The sequence below is a fragment of the Eubalaena glacialis genome, chromosome 2 (assembly GCF_028564815.1).
Source record: "Eubalaena glacialis isolate mEubGla1 chromosome 2, mEubGla1.1.hap2.+ XY, whole genome shotgun sequence".
In the NCBI taxonomy this organism is placed as follows: domain Eukaryota; kingdom Metazoa; phylum Chordata; class Mammalia; order Artiodactyla; family Balaenidae; genus Eubalaena; species Eubalaena glacialis.
In genome coordinates, this window is record NC_083717.1 from 29,630,334 (window position 1) to 29,650,465 (window position 20,132).

The 20,132-nt window shown below is 47.9% G+C and overlaps 1 protein-coding gene across 1 annotated transcript; it reads right to left on the reverse strand.

The window, feature by feature from the left end:
* Window positions 1–844: 844 nt before the first annotated feature.
* On the reverse strand, window positions 845–19,564 carry GTPBP4 (GTP binding protein 4). Its single transcript, XM_061181681.1, has 17 exons — window positions 19,460–19,564; window positions 18,393–18,563; window positions 16,373–16,476; window positions 16,152–16,288; window positions 15,011–15,111; window positions 13,758–13,850; window positions 12,974–13,165; window positions 12,828–12,893; window positions 10,061–10,150; window positions 9,451–9,561; window positions 7,782–7,859; window positions 7,450–7,501; window positions 6,893–6,993; window positions 4,899–5,096; window positions 3,879–3,944; window positions 2,364–2,507; window positions 845–1,464 (listed from the first exon to the last, which is right to left on the reverse strand). Exons 1-17 carry the CDS (start codon window positions 19,505–19,507, stop codon window positions 1,312–1,314), a joined length of 1,905 nt encoding a protein of 634 aa, XP_061037664.1. The 5' UTR covers window positions 19,508–19,564; the 3' UTR covers window positions 845–1,311.
* Window positions 19,565–20,132: the final 568 nt, after the last annotated feature.

The following is a 20,132-nucleotide window of genomic DNA, read 5'->3' on the forward strand; positions in this document are numbered from 1 at the left end:
TCTTACACCTCTGCCATCATAAGCAGCAACTGTCAATCAAAACAAAATCCTAATATTTTGAGAACAAGGCCCTTAGGGCCCAATCTGAATCCCACAAGCACCTCCAGAAATGCAGGTACAGTGACTGCCACAGGGTTTGGGGTGGGAGGTCAGGCAGTTGCTAAGCCAGCCACAGGGGCTAAAACTGACAAACTGGTTTACCGCAGAGCCTTTCCCTGGAAGAGGTGAGCCTTTAAAGACTCTGGAGTCCCAAATATTCAATAGTTACAGCAGAGATTCTGCCAGAGCCACTGTAACCTGGGAGGAGAGGGACTCCGGTGCTTCCTACTCCCTCTCACCTGACACTCAATGGGTTTCTCTTTACATAATCTTTCTCAGCATAAATGAAAATTTTACTTTGGATCCCCAAAATGTAATGCAACTTTCAAACACACCTTGAATCACACTGCATGACACTGGAAGACTCCCACACAGGTGCACTTAGAAATGCCGTGAGTCAGCAGAGGGGATGCTTGAAACTGCACACAAAGCGGTGGCCATGGCAGTTTTGTGGTTGAGAAGTGATGTTTTAAGCACTTAATATTCTAAAATGTTCTACATTTTACTGGGCATGTTCCTCACAATGATTTCTACTCAAAATAAATTAATTTTCAGCAGTGGACACAAGGAGCAGATGCCCACATTTAATTGCTGTAGTAACTTAGGCAACATTCTGTTCCACTAAAAAGTATTTTTTGCTTTGAAAACAAAAAAGAATTGCCATTTACTTTCTTTTCCCTTTTCATCTGCCCAAACTGAGTGATCTGTAACTAAAAAAACAAAAACAAAACCAACTAAATAAAACTGCTTTCTTTTGGAAGTTTATTTTGGATAAAATAGTTGAAGACAGACTACAACAGTACATTGTACAAAAGGACTAGAAGATAACTTAGTCCTGGCATCCTGACATCTGTAAGCTTTCACCAGCTAAGGACTCTTCCCATGCAGTGAAACCAAAGTTCCCTATTGCACAAGAGAGTAAGATTTTTCTCCATCAGAAACAACGTAGTCACATAAATATATCCTTCCAGCCCTGCAAGTCTGAAGCCACCAAAACTCCATAAATGAGAAACCACTGCCTGCTCAAAATATCTGTAATATTATGCAGCGATAAAAATCCCCCACACCTGGACAATTATCGGGTAACCACAGCTTTCAGCAAAGCAACAAGTGCTTGAGTTATTCCATTGTCATGTTCAGTTTACAGATCACGACTCCAATTCTGTAAAACCAAGAAGAAGTCGAGCCAAAGCGCTTCAGCTGCGATGGACACTATCTCCTGTCCTTTTTACCAGCTTTCCTCTTTCCCGAGAGCAGGTGCTTGGGTTTCATGTCAAACACATGTCTGTCTGCCTCCCCTTTCCTCCCCAAGCGATTCATCTTCTTCTGAGCGTTCTTCATCATGGTCTTGGCTTTCTTCACCATCTATAAAGCAGAAGAAAAACACGTCAGCTGTGGAAAACCTAATTTCCAAGCAAATTTCCATTACCTGTTAACACTCTGTCTGAACGGTCCGGGTCTGTGCTGTGAAGAGAAACCCTGGTGAGTCTCACTCATACCATGTTCCCATGGATCCACCACAGTACCTGCAGGAGCTCAACCAGTATCTGCAAGATGGAAACTACCCAGACAAGTCTCGTACCTACAGGGACCAGATACACTCAGACCTGGACTTCCTCTCAGACACACGGGGACACTGCGATTCCGGCCCATGAAACTACTCACATCTGACTGACAAGTGTCAATGCTGGTGTTAAATCCAGACTACCAGATGGAGACGGCGTGGTGGAATGGGAAACTCGGGCTCCCAAAAGGGAGACTGCTTGTAAGCTTATATACAAACTTTCTCATCTGAATTTTCAAAATGCTAAAACTAACCATTTTTGTGTTTATTTAAAAAAAAGAAGTTTCAGCAAAAGAGACTGTATACATCCAAAGTGTCTTTCCCAAAAGACTCCCAAACAGCTCTCTCTGGGCTGGCTCCCCACATGGGCCTGTGGTGGGTGAAGGCCCCATGTCCAGGTTCTGAGCAGGACTGTTTCCTAGCACAGCCCTGAGCAGCTAGGACAGAGGCTCAGGACGTGGTGCTATTATCGCACCCTGCTCTGTCCACCCCAACAAGAAACACATGCACCGAGGGCAAAGGTCCAGGGACACCCGGCTGTGCCAGGCCCAAGCCCGCCTCTCGGGGTGCAGCACACAGCCAACGCCCACTCCCCCATCCCCACCCCGCAGTTCTTGCAGCTCCAAGTGTTTGCCCTGAGCCCTCGTTTGATCAACAGTAGAAGCTACCATTTTATTAATTACACCTTGAAAGGACCAACCTTGACGTCGCGGAGACCAGAAACATCACGTGGGGTCCGAGAGCAACTGCGACTCCGGGCCACAGACGTGGGCGGAACAGAGTCTTCCCGCTTCCTTTTCCTTGTGACGCTCCGAGACCTTCTGGCCTGGACCATATAATGGGCCTGAAACACACAGAAAGCAAACTTCAGTGCCTCAGGGTCCCAGCCTTAGTGACAAACATGAAGTTATTCCAACGAGGAGAGAAGGCACATGGAGGGGTTTTTAGAACCATCGTCAAATAAGTTAAATACATTTAAAATACACAGTTAACTTCACATTAATTATTGGTCAAATAGTTTTTTGTTTTTTGTTTTTGGCTGTGTTGGGTCTTTGTGGCTGCGTGCAGGCTTTCTCTAGTTGCCGTGAGCTGGGGCTACTCTTCGTTGTGGTGCGCGGGCTTTTCAATTACGGTGGCTTCTCTTGTTGCGGAGCACGGGCTCTGGGCGCGTGGGCTTCAGTAGTTGTGGCTCGCGGGCTCTAGAGCGCAGGCTCAGTAGTTGTGGCGCACGGGCTTAGTTGCTCTGCAGCATGAGGGATCTTCCTGGACCAGAGCTCGAACCTGTGTCCCCTGCATCGGCAGGTGGATTCTTAACCACTGCGCCACCAGGGAAGTCCCAAATACTCTTTTTCACTTTCACAGCTGCTTTAAGTTACAGAGCTGATTTTAACTCCATTTAAAAAACTTTACTTAGAGCTGCCTGTTCAGCCACGTTAGCAGCACAATTTATGTAAAGTGCTGTCTCTCCTTCATGCCTCCCTTCCGGGATCATCCGCCTGAACACAGTGACGGCCGCCTGAAAGCTCAGCCTTGCGGGTGCTGAGATCCAGCTCTGCAAGCCAGCAGCTTGGCACCCCGGCCCGTGGCGCCCGCTCATGTTACTGTTTTGAAATAAGATGACACAATGATGTGAGAGGCAGGCACCCTAGAGCCCAGCACCTGATAAACAATCCAAAGTCAGAAGCCATATGTGAACATTAAAATAACACCCCATGTGAGCAGGATGGGGTGCTCACGCACTGCTGATCAAAATCCGAATTAGTCTAACACAATGTCATCCTTTGTTTCGGCAATTCCACTTCTTGGAATCTGTTTTGAGAAAACAATCCAGAACATGAAGACGTTCTTTCACACAAAGATGTGCATTCTCCAGAGTAATTCATCAAGCAAGAAAAACTGGGATCCTGAAAAAGGTATCTGAAATGCCTTCTAACCTCTGGGCTCCAAGGAACAGCTTTGAGCTATTTACAGCCTACGTTCCTCTCACGCCAAGAAACTCAAGACCACCTCACGTTTACCTGGTGTCTAAACTGAAGCTCTACGTGAAGACATCAGTCACCAAAATCAAAGTTGCAGCTCAAGTCCTAAAAACTGCACACAACAACATAATTCTCAGCACAAACCCCGGCAGTGCTAACTCCTCTGTAACCCATTCCTGCCCTGGTTCCCAGGACGGCGCCGCCCCACCCATGGCTCTGAGGCCGTCTGCACTCACGTTGTCTTTGTTGTCCATGTCGACACCGAGACTGCGCATCTCATCCTCCAAAACCTTCCGCTGAACCTGAAGGCAGAAACGGACATTGTTTTAAGCAAAATTAGTTTGATAAAATGTTTAAAAAAAAATTTCAAGGGAAACCGTACCTTTTACAATGATCCATGATACACTTATTTTAGAAATTCTTTTACTTGGGCTCATGTGTATGTTTTTGGACAACTCATTAAATAACATGAAAATTAACATTTCCTGGACAATTTTTCTGAGCAGGACAACGTATGTGTTGCCCCTGGATTCCGCTCAGCTCCCCGGGGATTCCCACATGCAGACCCCAGAGGCCAGCACCTCCTCCCAAGCACACGGAGCCCCACGATGGTGGGGACACAGCGATGGCCACGTCTGTCAAGAGACAGTCATTCGCCACCACACAGGAACAGTATTTCGAACACATGAATATCCTCCATGGAGAGGTGCCTAGCATCCGACATTTTCTCTCCTGTCCCATCTCACTCTGCCCCGCACACCATCCTCTTTCCCTGGGGAGCTGTGCCTCCGGACAAGAGCACGGAGCAGGAGGAAGATGCTAAGAAGACGGACCTGAGAACTGGAAGGACCCTGACACTATCTGATCCACTTGTGCCTCAGTGTGAACTTCCCCGTCCTAACCAGTCACAGGGCCCAGTTAAATCACCTTTGGCCCTAAGTTAGATTGGGTTAGTTTTTCTGTAAATTGTAAAAGATGACTCCTAATAAAGAATTAAAGAATGTGTTAATTGATGACTTTACATCTACAAATTTATGCGTAACTCACAATCTTCATTTGTACAGCTACAAAGGGGTTGAATCCAACAGTGAAAGTCACCAAGAAGGGGTATAATACTCAGAATATGAAAGATCAACACTCACCCAACCTCAAAAGTCAACTTATACCAACAAAGTGAAGCATGTTTAGCATGGACCATACAAGACTCCAGTACACAAAGAAATAGGTGACGCTCTTGGACACGACACGACACTTGCCTTCTTGGCTGTCCGAGGCATCCTGGGTCCCTGTGTGTCCTTCTCTCTAGACTGCAGAATCTTCAACTTCTTTTTTTCCCTAATCTGTTTTGCCAGCTGTTGGATTTCCACCATTTCTTCATCTTCAGTTTCAGATTCACTGTCATACACTCCAGCAGCTGTTCTTAGCTCTTCTTCTTTTTCTAATTCTTCCAATTTCTTTTAAAAAAGTCATAATTAAACAAAGCCAACAATGAAAAACTCATAAACAAGTGTAACAATCTTTATAGAAACCAGGTTTCCCCTAAGCCTTTCGGGGTATAATGAACACCCGGGTCCAGACTCACGTGGGCCTCGCCCTCTGTGCCAGGGCTCACCTCCCCGCAAACAGGCTCCGTGCGGAGATGAGCACAAAGACTAAGCTGACAGCCGCAGACTATTCTGTACCACTTCTTTTCCTTCTTTAGAAACAACCACTCCCACCTCTGAGGCTAAAACATGTAAAATGTTCCCCTCGCTCCCAGCAGGTACATGAAAGACCCTCCATTCTTGAAGAACTGAGAACATCAATCTGAACTGGCCTTGGACCACGACAGCCCGTGTATCCATCCCAAAGCTGTCCCAAACACAAGCTCGTTGGCCATACAGTTAATAAAATTTTTAAATACATATAACGAATAAACCTCGACAGGAACCCGAGTCAGAGGTACCCCCATCAGTACTAGCGTGAAAAGGCATAGGGAGGGAGGTTGGACGGGAAGGCCAGGTCAGGCCATCTGAGCCCAGACTACGGAAACAGGATGTCACAGAGTAAGAGACAAAGCAAGAGACACAACTGAAGAGATTAAGACATGAAATATAAATCAAGGATGCCATTTGAGAACTGAGGAGAGAATAACAAGGGAAACAAGGAACATACATTGCAAATATTTTATAAAATATTTTTTTTAAAACTTGGCTGGCAGTTCCTCAAAAAGTGAAACATAAAATTATCTTATGACCCAGTAACTCTACTCCTAGGAATCTGCCCAAAAGTGTTGAAAACAGGCACTCAATACATATCCATCAATGTTCATAGTAGCACTAATCACAATACCCGAACGGTGGAAACAACCCTATGTCCATCAACGGATGAATGGATAAACAAAATGTGCTACACATATAAAATAGACTATCACTAAGCAATAAAAAGGAACGAAAGCTCTGGCACATGCTACAACATGGGCAAACCTTGAAAATATTATGCTAAGTGGAATATGATCAACATATTGTAAGACTCCATTTATATAAAATATACAAAACAGGCAAATCTAGAGAGACAGAAAAGAGATTTGTGGTTGCCTGAGGCTAGGGGGAGGGGAGACTAGGAAGTGATTACTTATCAAGTACTGGGAGTTACTTTGGGGATGATGAAAAGGTTCTGGAACTACACAGAGGTGGTGGTTGCACAACACCATGAAGGTACTAGATGCTACTTAACTGTACACTTTAACACATTTAAAAAAAAAAACTTGACTCAGGAGAGAAAGGATAGCAACTAAAGGAGAACACAGGGTCTAAGAAGTTTTTGTTTTCTGTGGACACTCATATGTTAAGAAACAGCAAACAAGGAGAGGACTGAAACAGGAGGCAACTGCGTGTGCCGGGGCAGAACTTGGGGAAGACAAGGGGTCAGGCGGGGAGCAAGCAGCACCTGCAGCCACAGGGGCCCGCATGGGGTGGCGACAAGGGCGTCCACGCCCCGGGGACTCCCTTATGAAGTGAGGCCGCCCCTGAGACCAGCACAAGGAGCTCGGGCAGGAGGTCTGGGAGGAAGGGGAGGGTCTGCACCAGCACCCGGTGCAGGGACATGGTGCTGCGTGTGCAGGGCCCCAGGAGGCAGGGGCCCCGGGGTCTTGGTGGGCGTAGAAGGAACGAGGGCCACGGACAGAGGTGAGTGGAAAGTTGTGTGCGTGTCTTTCGGTGGTCGTGTTAAAGAGGAATAAAAGTCAAATAATTTAACTAGTGACACAAACCTGCATGATGTCAGGATCAATATAGTCGGCTATGTTATGGCCTTCCCAGATCTCAGGTATCTTATCATGTTTCTCAGATGAATTCATTATATCCCAGTACTCTAAAGGTCAAAGAACAAAAAGTTTATAGTTGTTTTTAACATCAACTACCGTGTGCCCCAAACGAGCCACCACTTACGCAAGTCCTACACCTGTGAAGACAACAGAGCACTTGTGTTCAACACTAGGTAAGAAATGTAACATGCTCGACCAAAGGATTGCTCCAAGCACATCCCAAGACCCATCAGTACCTCAGGCTCAAAGTGTCCAAAGGCATGAACAACAGATTATCAACAATACCAGCCTGGTCCAACACTTATATGCTAGGAAAGTTACAGAAATGATCACTCACAGAAAACTACCTGGAAGGAAGAAATCTCAGAGTCCTGGCAGTATGCAACCTCTCGCCTTCAAGAAATTAAATTAACAAAATGCTGCAAGACTTGCACCCATTAATGCACTTTCACATTTTTCACACAACTGGCATCTGAAAACAACTATCACATTTGAGCCCTTACTTTGAAGATCCAGAATATAATCATCTCCCATTTCCAGCTCAATGTCCCGTTCCTGCAATGAAAACAGTTTTCATCAGTGCTATTTGACCTTCAGAACCAGAACTGCTGGGCCCCCCTCCCTTCCATGTGGAATCACCCCTTCTCCAACCGAAGAGCCAATCCTTTCAGCACCTGAGGCTCAGCGCCCATTTCTGGTGGGAAAGCTGTTTCTGCCACTGGCGGACCTGGCACCTCTACCCAGGAGGGTGTCCAGGCCCCAGGGGGTTTATGCTCCAAAGCCCTGCCCCGCACATGCTCTCCAGTGCAGGCCCATGGGCGCTCCCGTCACCTACCCGCCTCCTCTTCGGCTCCCTGAGCTCCATTCTCTTTCTGCGTGCCATGACTCCTTCAGGGATGAATGGGGGCCGCCCCTGAGAAGACATGAGTGGCAATACCTAAATGAAATGCCTTGCTAAATCAAAACACAAAGATGAAAAACTACAAGCAAATTCTCCATCTGCATGGGAAACACAAAACCACACCCACACCAACTAAAAACCAAGATGATCTGGGGGAGAGGGGAAGGTGCAGGGCCAGTCTGGGCAAGGAAGCTGGGAAGGCTCCGTAAGCCGATTCTAAAGTTTATTTAGAAAAAACAAACGGTAAGAGAATCAAGAAAAAGTATGGATGAAGAAAGCAATACAGGAGAAATAAAGCAGATGAATGAACAGGAGAAATTCAGACATAAGCCCAAGTACAGAAGGGAATACGATGGGAAGACACATCATCCAGCCATCAGTCCTGAGATAAACGATGAGCTGGGTGAAGACCACCACCTGCTTCCCATGAACAAGATAAAACCACAATTAAATGAAGACTTCTATTAAAAAAAAGGTAAAATTTAAAAATTGAACCATCAGAATACAGAAGAAAAAATACCTTTGACAAAAAGAAAACAAATCTACAGAACATACAGGAGTCTGATTTCCTTAATACAAAAATTACAAATCAGTAAGAGATAACCTAAAGAAGTGAAAAAGCAAATAAGTATGTCAATACCAAGATACACATCCTGTTCCACATGTCGTTCACTAACTGAAAACAATCATGTTGAATAATCACTCAGTGTGACTGCCTGAAACTACAGTGTAGAAATATCACTTCTTATAAGGTAATTTCCACTTTATTTTGGGGAAAAAAACTGAAAACTGGTGTAACTTTTTGAGAACAAATATGATAAAAATCATTAACAACGTCACTGACAGTGATCTTTACCTGTATTGTTAATGCCTAGACTAGCTACCAAAAATTAGTGTTGAATGAATAAATACATAAGAAACATTAAAATAAATAAATAAAAAGTGGGAATTCCCAGGTGGGCTAGTGGTTAGGATTCTGGGCTTTCACTGACATGGTCCTGGGTTCAATCGCCGGTTGGGGAACTGAGATCCCACAAGCTGTGCAGCACAGCAAAAAAAAAAAAGAAAAGAAACTCATCACAACAATGGAAGTATCTTTAGTCCGTCACACTGACACAACAGGAAGTGTGCATTCTCAAACCTTCAGGAGTATAAACCTGCAAGGCATTGTTGGAGGACAATGACATTTTCGATGCCATGCCTTAAAATTCACTCTACAGATATATTTGCAATTAAAAACAGAGACCTATGTAGGAAAACGTAACCTTGAGCACTAGTTTTTAATAGCAAGAAAATGAAAAACTTGAAAGAAAATATATTCCCGTGTTTAAAGTTTTTTTAAAAAAGCTTATATGCCAAAATGTTTCTGGACAAATAGACAAGCCGAGAGTTACAGTAACAGCCTCTGGTGGGGGAGCAGGTTTAACCTGGCTCTTCATGCTCCTCCTCTCACCGCTTCGATTCTTCCTGACATACATGGCATAACCTTCATTCTGAGGAAGATGTGACAACACCCGGGAAATCCACTAGCGGGGAGGCAGGCGCGCGGGTCCCCGCCAGCCACGCAACCCCCTGCCTCAAGGGCCTCCGCAGGCGGCTTTACCTTGTCATCTCTTCTGCTGGGAACAGCCAAATGCAGTCTGTTCAGCACCTCATTCACTTTATTTCCTTTCATTTTGGTTTCAACTCGATGAGCCAAAAGCCTGTCACAAGCCTAAGAAGGTGAGAAAACGTGGCACCAGGTCACAGGGCACCTGGCACAGCCTCATGTTGCCTTCTGGAAGGAACCAAGAACCAAAGCCCCCATAACCAGAGAACGGTCCCCAGGTTTGGAACCTGCTACGCTTTTCCCTCAGAGGCAGCATCTGATGGCTGAGTGCTGGGACCCCCAAGGTCCAAGTAACTGCCCTGGGGCAGACCTCACGCTCCGGGACGGGGGAGGGTGGGCCGGGTGCGGAGGGGACCTCTCTCTTCCTTCCCGGGTCAGGGTCAGGCCCAGCCCGAGGAAGAACCCTGAGGCAGCAGGACTAAGTGAAAATGACCTGTGCTGGGAGTGTGAGCATCTCTTCACATCCCCCCATGTTCACTGGGCGGGTGGGGGCCCCAGGATTCATCTCTCAGGCGGAGCTACTAGCGCTCAGGGTTGTTAACACCCAGAGAGAAACATTCCTGTCAAGGAAAGGGATCAACCCTGCTTGAGAGGAAGCACTGACCTCTGTCTTCACTTTAATAACCCCTTCCTCCGTCAGGGTGCTGGTCTCCACCACAGAAAACCCTTCAGCCTGAAGATCTAGAAATATTTTCTGGGAATACAAAGGACAAATGAGAGCTGCATTTATCCCCAGTTCCCCATGAAGAAATCTTACTTCTCCTCAAATGGGTGCTATAAATGCTAATTATAACTAACACATCTGTGGTTTTTTAACTCTTTTGAAGGACATCTCCCCAAAACAGTTATTTATTTTTCCCTAAATTCAGCTGTGATTAAGAAAATACAGGGGCTTCCCTGGTGGTGCAGTGGTTAAGAATCCGCCTGCCAATGCAGGGGACACGGGTTCGAGCCCTGGTCCGGGAAGATCCCGCATGCCGCGGAGCAACTAAGCCCGTGAGCCACAGCTACTGAGCCTGCGCTCTAGAGCTCGCGAGCCACAATTACTGAGCCCGTGTGCCACAACTACTGAAGCCCTTGCGCCTAGAGCCTGTGCTCCGCAACAAGAGAAGCCACCGCAGTGGGAAGCCCACACACCACAACGAAGAGTAGCCCCCACTCATCGCAACTAGAGAAAGCCCGTGCGCAGCAATGAAGATCCAACACAGCCAAAACTAAACAAATTAAATAAATAAATTTTTAAAAAAAAAAGAAAGAAAGAAAAGAAAATACAGGACTTCCCTGGTAGTGCAGTGGTTAAGAATCCGCCTGCCAATGCAGGGAACACGGGTTCGAGCCCTGGTCCAGGAAGATCCCACATGCTGCGGAGCAACTAAGCCCGTGAGCCACAGCTACTGAGCCTGCACTCTAGAGCCCGCGAGCCACAACTACTGGGGCCGCGTGCTACAACTACTGAAGCCTGCGCACCTAGAGCCCGTGCTCCACGACAAGAGAAGTCACTGCAACAGAAGCCCACGCACCGCAATGAAGAGTAGCCCCGACTCACCACTAGAGAAAATCCGCGTGCAGCAATGAAGACCCAACGCAGCCAAAAATAAATTAATTTTTTTTAAAAAAGAAAAGAAAATATACATTACGGGGAGGATCAAATCAGACTGCAGCAAGCAAACCAGAGGCTCTCTGGAACATTCTGTGAGACCTACCCTTCTGAAGAGAATCTTGAGAAAATTAAGATACAGATTTTCATAGAGAATATTCTCAATGCTATTTTTTATAAAATACCTGGCCTCCACAGCCTAAGATAATTCCTTAGAAAACGATACAGCAACATGTACGAATCCAGCTACGAACGAACCACCAAGACCCCAGGACAAGGGACTTCATTTGTGCCTCCATGAATGCCACCCGACACCTTGCTGCCGGCCTGACCATGTGACAACGCTCAGACACAGGTGGCCAATTCACGACAGTCAAGCTTCTCAGGAATGAGTTCTGCTCCCCCCGCTCCCTGGAAAGACCAACCATACCACCTACCAGCATGACCTGCATAAGACACCGCACCTGCCACCATGTGCCTCGTGCAAGACGGGGCAGAACCTGCACTGCAGCTCAAGAGACATCAGAGTCACTGACCGACAAAGGGCAGGCCCCATGCGGCGCTGACCAGCGTTCATAGCACCCGCAACCCTGCTTCCCAACCCAGCGATGCAACTGTTCCCACCACTGAAGCTCCATCACAGCTGGCAGTGGGGGCAGGACTTGGGCGCGTCTAACCCCAAGGGCTGAGCTTCCGGCACAACGATCACTCCTGACCTGCCCTCCCCTCCACACTCCAGTGCTCTTAGCCTGAAAAACTGAGATCATCCAATGAGTATCTGATCCTTTCAAAGAAAAGAGAATTCTCTGACATCAGCGTTTACATCATCAGTAACTTAGAGAGTACAAGGCAGTGCCCAGGGACACCAGAATGGCTGTTTAAACACACCACGTTCTCACCAAGGATTAAGTGTCCAAACAGCACCAGAGAGAGCCAGAGACAAGAGCACAGCCTCCCTAGAGACCCTCTCCTCAGGCCAGACAAGCGCAGCGTCTCTCCCACCAAACGGGGCCTTGCAAACCGGGCTGCTGGGCCTCCCAGAGTCTGACTGCGGAGGCCCGGGGTGTGCCCTGACTTATGATGCATTACCACCGAAAAGCAACGCCAACACTGCTGGTGGGGCCACGAGACAGAACCACTGGACCAGTGCAGAGCCTCTCGAAGCATCTGTCCTGAGAGATGCCTCCTGGGGATGGATACAGGGTCAAACAGCTTGAAAACCTAGGGCTAACGACGTTACCTGCCACTTGGAAAATTACAGCAGACATGACAGGGTCACGGTTCTGGAAGGTCTGCAGACACTCCTTTTCCCTCACTCACTCAGTCCCCAACATCTCCCCACAGAACCTGTGCAGCAGGTACTCCAGTAACACCCGAGAAACGCCTCCCACTAGACACTCCACTGCAAGCGCTGCTCCAGAGCAGCCGGCAGCCCAGGCCCAAGGAGCTGGGGCGAACCTTGAGGTGCTTTGCTCGTTTTAAGGCCCCAACACGAGAGGCAGCCCCTTCCGAACAAGCAGTCTCCTGAAGGCTGCTGTACCGACCACACGCACGGCCGGCCCCACAGCCTCTGAGAGAGCAGGAACCAGGAAACGTCATGGTCCGTTTGCCATTAATGGGCTTTCCTAAGGTCACGTCGACTCTATCAGTGAGGATATTATCTCACTGCAAAACAAAAACCAGACTAGCATCGCTAACATTCCTTTTCAACTCTGATTGTGTAAGACGAGATTCAGAATTAGTAGGAAATATTGAAAACATCAAGGTGATTTACCTGATCGTCCTCAGAAAGTTCAGCTATTCTCTTCACGTCACATTTGTTTGCTACAACGATAAGAGGCTAGAATGAGAAAGAAAAATAACAAAATTATTACCTTCACACTGCAGGTTACAAACTGAAACATTGGTCCCCACACTCACCTTGTTGACAAAGAGCGGCCTTATGTTCTGGAAGAGCTCCAGCTGCTCCCCGAGTCCGTGCCCACACTGCTCAGACAAATCCATCACGTACAGAACCGCGGCTCGCAGGTGAGCCAGTGCCGTGATGGCCTGCATCTCAATGGTGTTGCGATCCTCCAGAGGGTGGTCCAGGATCCCCGGAGTATCTACCACCTAAGGTCAGACTCGTTACTCCAGAGCCCACATCTGCACAAGCTGCTTGCCCAGCACAGGCCGAGGGCGCTCACAAACCCAGACCAGCCCTGACAAAGCTGGTAAAGAAAATGCAGGGCTCCCAACTGACCACGGTAAAGAAGGCAGCGGGGGAAAAGGACAAATTAAGTATGAAAAACGGGGGAGGGGGCTGCAGAGCTCACTGAAGAACGAACTTGCCAACGACCCTGAGAAGGACCCCTCTTTCCATTAGTGACGACAACACAGAAAACAGGGATAACCCCTCCCACGTGCTAGGAATGACATCACCTCCCATAACATTAAATTCAACTGCGTCACGCTTGTAAATGGTTTCTGATGACCGGCCCATCAGAAGCACCACCATTAGCCGAGCGCAGAAGGCTTGCTGGGAGCTGCCGCGTCCCCTGAGCTTGCCGGAGCTTGTCCACAGGGACGTTCCCGGTGACCCCCCAGCCTTCCCTGTGACCCTGCGTGCACTGGGACGTGGGCAGACACTAACTAGTCTGTGGGAATCCCCAGAATCAAACTCCAGGAACAAGACCACGACTGTCCCAGCTTAGACAGCTCTCACCTGCCAGCGCAGATACTTGTAATCCATGTGCCCAACAAACAGAGACTTGGTGGTAAAGGCGTAGGGCTGGACATCCACATCTGCTCTCGTCACCTGAAACAGACCACAAGTCCTGTACCGTGTATCCTCTGCAACAGAGTAAACGCGGCACCTACGTGTTATCGAGACTAACTGCTGCGGTAGGAAAAAAACAAAAAAAACCCCACGAGATTCAACCTCACATGATTGAACTCTGACAGGAGCCAGCACCTCAGCAGGCAGACGGGCCCCTCTTCCTCAGGACCCGGGCCGCAGAGGCGGAGTACGAATCAGGCATCAGGGAGCAAGGAAGGCCCAGCACCTGCAGGGCACCAACCAGCTCCTCCTCTCACCCATCCTGGCCCCAGCGACGCCCCGCAGAACTTCCTGTGATGATGGGAACGCTCGACACCTGCACCTCACACAGGCCCGTGAGCCACGTGGGGTCCCTGAACTCCGGAAATGTGGTCAGGAGACTGAGGAGTGAATTTTCTGTTGTTGTTTATAGTTAATTAAGCGGCCCGTCTCACCCCCAAGGCCTGGCTCACAAGCCCTGGAGAGGTCGGCTGAGACACTGCAGAGCTCAGCTGTCACTGTATCAGTGCCACTTGTGGACAAACCAAAAACCTACAGATCTGCAGGAGTGTTCTTAGTAGCAAAGAGCCCCACATGTAACCATTGTTTTTTTGGCACCTGGGCTGTTGCTGGTTGTGAGCTGACACTTTAAACACTGTTTCTACTCCATTCAGGTCCCTGAGCTCAGCTAAGGTGCTGCGTTACTTAAACAGTTCCTTTAGCTCTGACAATAAACTCACTAAGTAAAAGGCAACCACTTCCCACTACACATACCAAAATTTACATGCAAGTTGACACAGCAACCCGGGTGATATCACCTGAGAAACACCTCTGGAGCCCGAGAAGGTCAGTTCAACAGGCACGGTCTGCACGGTCAACAGTGACTCCCTGGCACTACTGTTCCCAGGACACGCATGTCCATGTGTTAACAGAAACGTATTTAAACGTCTCAAATCCCTTAGAAATTTGTAGGACACACACAAAACTCAAAACTAAAATGGTCCCCATAACTGCAATATCCATCCAGGTTCAGGGTCGATCCTCGAGGATGGGAGGAACAATGTTTTGGGCCCAGGGCAGTGCTAACTAGAGGACTGACTGCAGCCACCCTCACCCCACGCAGTCAGGTCCTTGATCACCGCGCCGTCAGGCGGACCAACCTTATTGATGAAGCTGGACTTGCCAACATTTGGGTATCCACACAGAAGCAGGGTCCTTGTATTCGGGTCAATGGTCGGCAGACGGGACAGATGCTGACGCACTGTGAGAAGTTTACAGTAAACGTGCTTAATTTCATAAGAAAACTTAAGAAACTCAAAGCTGAAGATCTGCTCGACTTAGCTGCGCACTCCAGGACTGTGGTCACATTACCCTCACTCCAACGTTTATCATGTACGTGACAGAGAGAATACGAATGAACAGAGAAGGGACCAGCTGCGGAGGCACCGGGCATCCAGGCTGTACCAGGAATCCTGCTCCCAGGCCCGACAGCATGGATTCCTATCCAACAGGTACAAGATGGGGCCCAAACCACACAACCCAGACAACTGAGTAAGAGAGATGATGTTTGAAAGAGCATTTTCGAGCGAGTGTGTGTGCCATCACTTCCTGGCTGGGCAGCAGGCTACTTCCATGTAATGAGAAACCCTCAGGAGCTCGTCTGCTCCAGTGACACCAGTGGGCCACCCTGATGACCTAACGGCTCACTGGAAGCACTGTTAAAGCAGCCCAGTGTTACAATCTTGTCACAGATTATTTGCAAGATGCTGGGAGGGGTGGGGGGGTCCAAAACCAAATCAGTTAAAAACACCTGAAATGTAAAAATATATGCATGCAAAAAGGCAAAAAATTGTTTCAATAAAAGTCCTACTACATTAATTAAGAAATCATCCTACTGAAAAAAACTACCAGATAATAAAACTGGAGTAGCAGTTTGATGCTACCACGTTTTACAAAGAAATGCACCATATTGTCAGTAACAGGTAAAACTATGGGTTACTTTATTTTTATATGTTTTATTACTTCCCCATGATTTATAACGTACATGCCTTACCTATTACACTGGAAAACATAAATTTTCTTAATAGTGCTACTAATGTGTAAGCATGTTAAGTGCTAGCTGCATTTTCAGTAATATCTAACCTGTTAGAATTTCTTACAGGCTAGGCTGGGAAAAATAATTTGATCCTCTTATCTCTAAAATAAAACAAAAATAAACATTTAAAAAATAACTTCTCGACAAAGATCAAGTACGTTAACAGAATGCACTAAAACCTGTTTTTGCTGATGCATAACAAGTACCTTGTTCCAAATATTCCAAACTCTGCTTCTGTCTTTTGATAATAGTACACATTCGCCCAAGGGCTGCACGTTTCAGCTGCTTGCAGCGGTAGAGAGAATCACCATATTTCATAAGCCGCACATAATCTTTAGCAACGCTGAAAGACATAAAAAGAAATGTGTAAGAGTTTTCTCTCTTTTAACAGTAACTTAAAAGATATTATATTAAGAAAATACCTTACTTGTCCACTAAATTTTTGGCAATATTTATTTGTCCTAGAGCCAACTTGTAATGATCCTTGTCATACAGAATGTTCATCAAATCAGCATAAAATGGATGAATATCCTATAACAAGAAAAACAAAGTGGTCATTTTGCTCCAGCAGTTTCTCCTCCCAATATATGAATAACACTTGAAGAATAATTTCCTAGGGAAACAAATCGCACCTCTTACTCTTCCTCACCCCCCCAGGATCTTCTCCCCAGTCCTCTCTCCTGTTCAGTGACTGTTTAGTTCACAGAGAAAAATGGAGTCAGCAGGGCAACCAGGCCCATCTCCATCTGAGCACCAGAGCCCGCCCCTCACCACTCAAGAACTGAGCTGGAGAAATTCTTCCCTGTTCCATCAACCTTACACTATTATTGCCCCAAAACTTTAAAAAAGTTTTAAAACTCCCTTAAGCCCACAATCCGCCCATCTCTGCTCCTCTTCTTGGCAGACGCTCTCAGCTCCTCAGTTCTGGAGCCACCAGTGCCCTGGCAGCCGTGCTCCCCACCTAGTGCTCTCACCCCCACAGACCAGTCCTCCTTCGAAAGTCAGTCACAGCAAGGCCAGCGAGGCCGGTCCCAGGCTCCACTGCAAAGGCCGCTACACAAGTTGCCTCACCCCACCCACACCCTCTCTGACCCGCCTCCTGGACCTTCCTGTTCCCTGAAGACACCACACTCTGGAACCCGGGGCCTTTGCACTTGCTGTTTCTGTGCCTCAGTGCTCATTCCCCAGGTAGCGCACGGCTCTCGCTTCCTTCAGGGCTCAGCTAGCGGCCCTCCCTCGTCTCCATACCGTATGACACACATGTTTTACTACCTCTTCCCCCCACTAGACAAGATAGGGGCTTTAAAAATGACTGCTGAACAGACACAGCAATCGTTTAATGAATGATAATCTACTCCAACCATTAACTCGAAAATTGTTCTCAGATAACTTTAGTTTGAAAAAAAAAAGCCAACAGGAATAGAATGTTCATAAATTTGAACCCCTAATGTATATTAAAAAAAAAAAAAGAAATGATACCAAGGATAAAAAAGATAAATTTTTTTTTACAAAGAACAACAAAAATCTGGTGTTGATTAGATCAAAGTATTTTCTGTTTGCTCACATCAGGTGTTTCCTGGTGTCTTCATCTCATTCTTACTGCCTTCTTTATCCCCAGGTACTTCCTGAAGTACCCACACTTTCCCAAGAAACTACACCCTCATCCAGCCAGTAGTCACTGAGCACCTATCAAGTCCCAGAATTTTATAACAGCAATTTCTGTCACATAAACCAATCTCTTCTCACTGCCTTAACCCACCTTCAGGGACTGTTGTAGGGCAGTGGCACATTTAGGCTCTCATGCTGTACTGCTGACCCCACATCCATCACCTCCTCAACAACCCTGCAACCGTGTCGCCCCACACAGGGACTCCACAGGCAGTGTCCTCTCTTGCGTCCTACAGCTAAACACACAAGCAAACTGCTCTACGCAGCAGAGCTCCACTTTGGGGGCTCAATGCAGAAGGCGGCTCCCCACGAGACTGCTTCTTGCCCGTGAAGAAAGTACACAGACGGTCGTTAGCTGATGAAGCAACAACATCACAAACACTGCTGGGCTTCAAGCCACTGGCCCAACTTGAGGCCACAGGAAAGGGAGCCTTGGAACGAGGGAAGAGAGGAAGCACACAAGCCGCCAGAAGCTCGAGCTCCTGAATTCAGTCCACAGCTTTCAGAGCTCGGGTTGGCCCATACAAGCCTAGAGGTTACAGAAAAAGCCCGAGTGAGGCATGCTCTGGGCCCTCGTAGATGGAGTTTGACTGGGGGAAAAAAGATACTAAGGAACCAAAACACCTGTACTCTGTTCCCAGTTTTGCCACTAACTCTCAGAGTAAACTTTCACAAGTCAATTATTTCCTCTTTCTTTCATTATCTCTAGACAGACCTGGTTTAACCCTGTCTGAAGGCTCATATTTACATAATCACTTATGTTTCCCAGAATCACTTACATCCAATTTGGGGAAATCCGTCAGAATCTGTGAGAGTCTGTCATGGTAATTCTGCTGAGTAAATTTGACTTTCCTCATATAAAAATGTCTAATGCGATGGATTTGATAATGTTTATGGATAACTGTCGGAGTCTTTCGTTGAGTCTTCGACAATGTCAAGTCAATAAAGTCCTGCAATTAAATAAAGTAAGACACAGTTACACCAAAAACGTCTACTTTCACCCACTTATTTGAAACTATCTTAAAAGACTAATATTTAACAATACAGTATATTTTAAACTACAAACACATTTTCTAACTAAATCTTCAATATAAAACTTGCTCATCTTTATAGTTCCTGGCCTTTAAGAAACACTCAGCAAATGGCTGCAGAAATAAATTTTATCCCATGCTTTCTTCACGTTATCCTAATTTCCAAATACCAAAGAACCTCTAAAATATAAGTAGCCAGACAACTCAAGCATAAATTAGAAAAAAAAATTTTTTTAATGAGAAACAGTCGTACTGTTTCAGTTTGCGTATCTGTGGCTTTAAAAGTACATAAAATAACAGATAAAACTAAAACCCCCTATATACAATTTCCTAAGGTAAGGTGACTACGGTATGTAAGGTGACTCCCAGAGAATATAAAAGACTTCTGCATGAATTCCCCAGTGCAAACAAGCCAAGAAGACAGGTGCCGGCAACACTGTTAGCTCCAGGAGGGACGCCGCGATCTCGCCTCTGACCGCGACCCCTCTTCCATCTGGCAGAATCCACGAACCCTTTGGGGACAGTTCAAAACCTACCTACTTCATAAAGTTTGCCCTGACTCTCCCCCTCTTCTCTAGGGAGGACCCTAACATCTGAGGAGGTACCCTAACCCCGGGCAGCCCTAAGCTCTGAGGAAGGACCCTGACCCTTTGGGGACCCCTAACCCGGAGGCCCTAATCTGGAGAGAACATGGTCTAAGACGGGGGCCTGGCGGAGGAGGCGACCCCTCTCAGCCCAGCGTTACAAACCGGACCCTCGATTCCCGCGACCCGGCACAGAAAAGTGTGGGCGGAAGAGCCCTCGGGGCCGCCTACCTTGGCTGACGGCACCACCGTGATTTTCTTGAAGTTGTAGTGCGCCATGCCTGCGATCAGCCACGAGGAACGGGTGCTCTGACTTCCGCCGGAGGCAGGGGGGAGGGCCGGCGGGTAGGAGGAACTTCCGCCGAGGTTGACGGGACTTCCGCTAGCTGCGCGTCACTTCCGGGCGCTCCCTGCGTCCCACACGCACGGCCTCGGCGTCGCACAGCGCCCCCGCCCGGCCGGAGGAGGGGTCACGGGGCCGGGGGTGGGGTTGAGGGCGCGCTGAGGGCGGGAGGAAGACCGCGCGGGGGAAGCGGTTTCGAGGTTCAGTCCCTGCCCCGTAAAGGAGAGGGTCCTGAGAGGCCTCCCTGGGGGTCTGTGCTCCCCCCGACGGTCACCGGCTCCAGAGCCCGGCCGCGATCCCCTCCCGGCCCGGGTCAGGGGTCTCGGGAGCCTCGGGGTGTCCGGGTGGTGAGAGGGGCTCGGAAGGCTCCGGGGGCCTCGGGGAGTCTGGGGTCTCGAAGGGCCTGGGGGACTCAGGATCTCAGGAGGCCAGGGGCTCTGGGCTCTCAGGATCGGGGAGTCTTGGGGGCCATGCGTCGCGGCCGCTGGCGGGGTGGACGGAAGGTAGGGGGGCGCGAGGGTCTGCGCTTTGCGCGCTCACGCCGCCTCTCCATTTGTGAGC

Bases quoted from the DNA above. Each gene is read 5' to 3' on its own strand.
- GTPBP4 (XM_061181681.1), bottom strand. From the start codon at position 19,507: ATGGCGCACTACAACTTCAAGAAAATCACGGTGGTGCCGTCAGCCAAG. The intron at 7,860-9,450 runs GTAAAGCCGCCT...ATGTCTTCTCAG, and splicing joins CCAGCAGAAGAGATGACAAG to GGGCGGCCCCCATTCATCCC. The intron at 3,945-4,898 runs GCAAGTGTCGTG...TTCTGCCTTCAG, and splicing joins TGCCTCGGACAGCCAAGAAG to GTTCAGCGGAAGGTTTTGGA.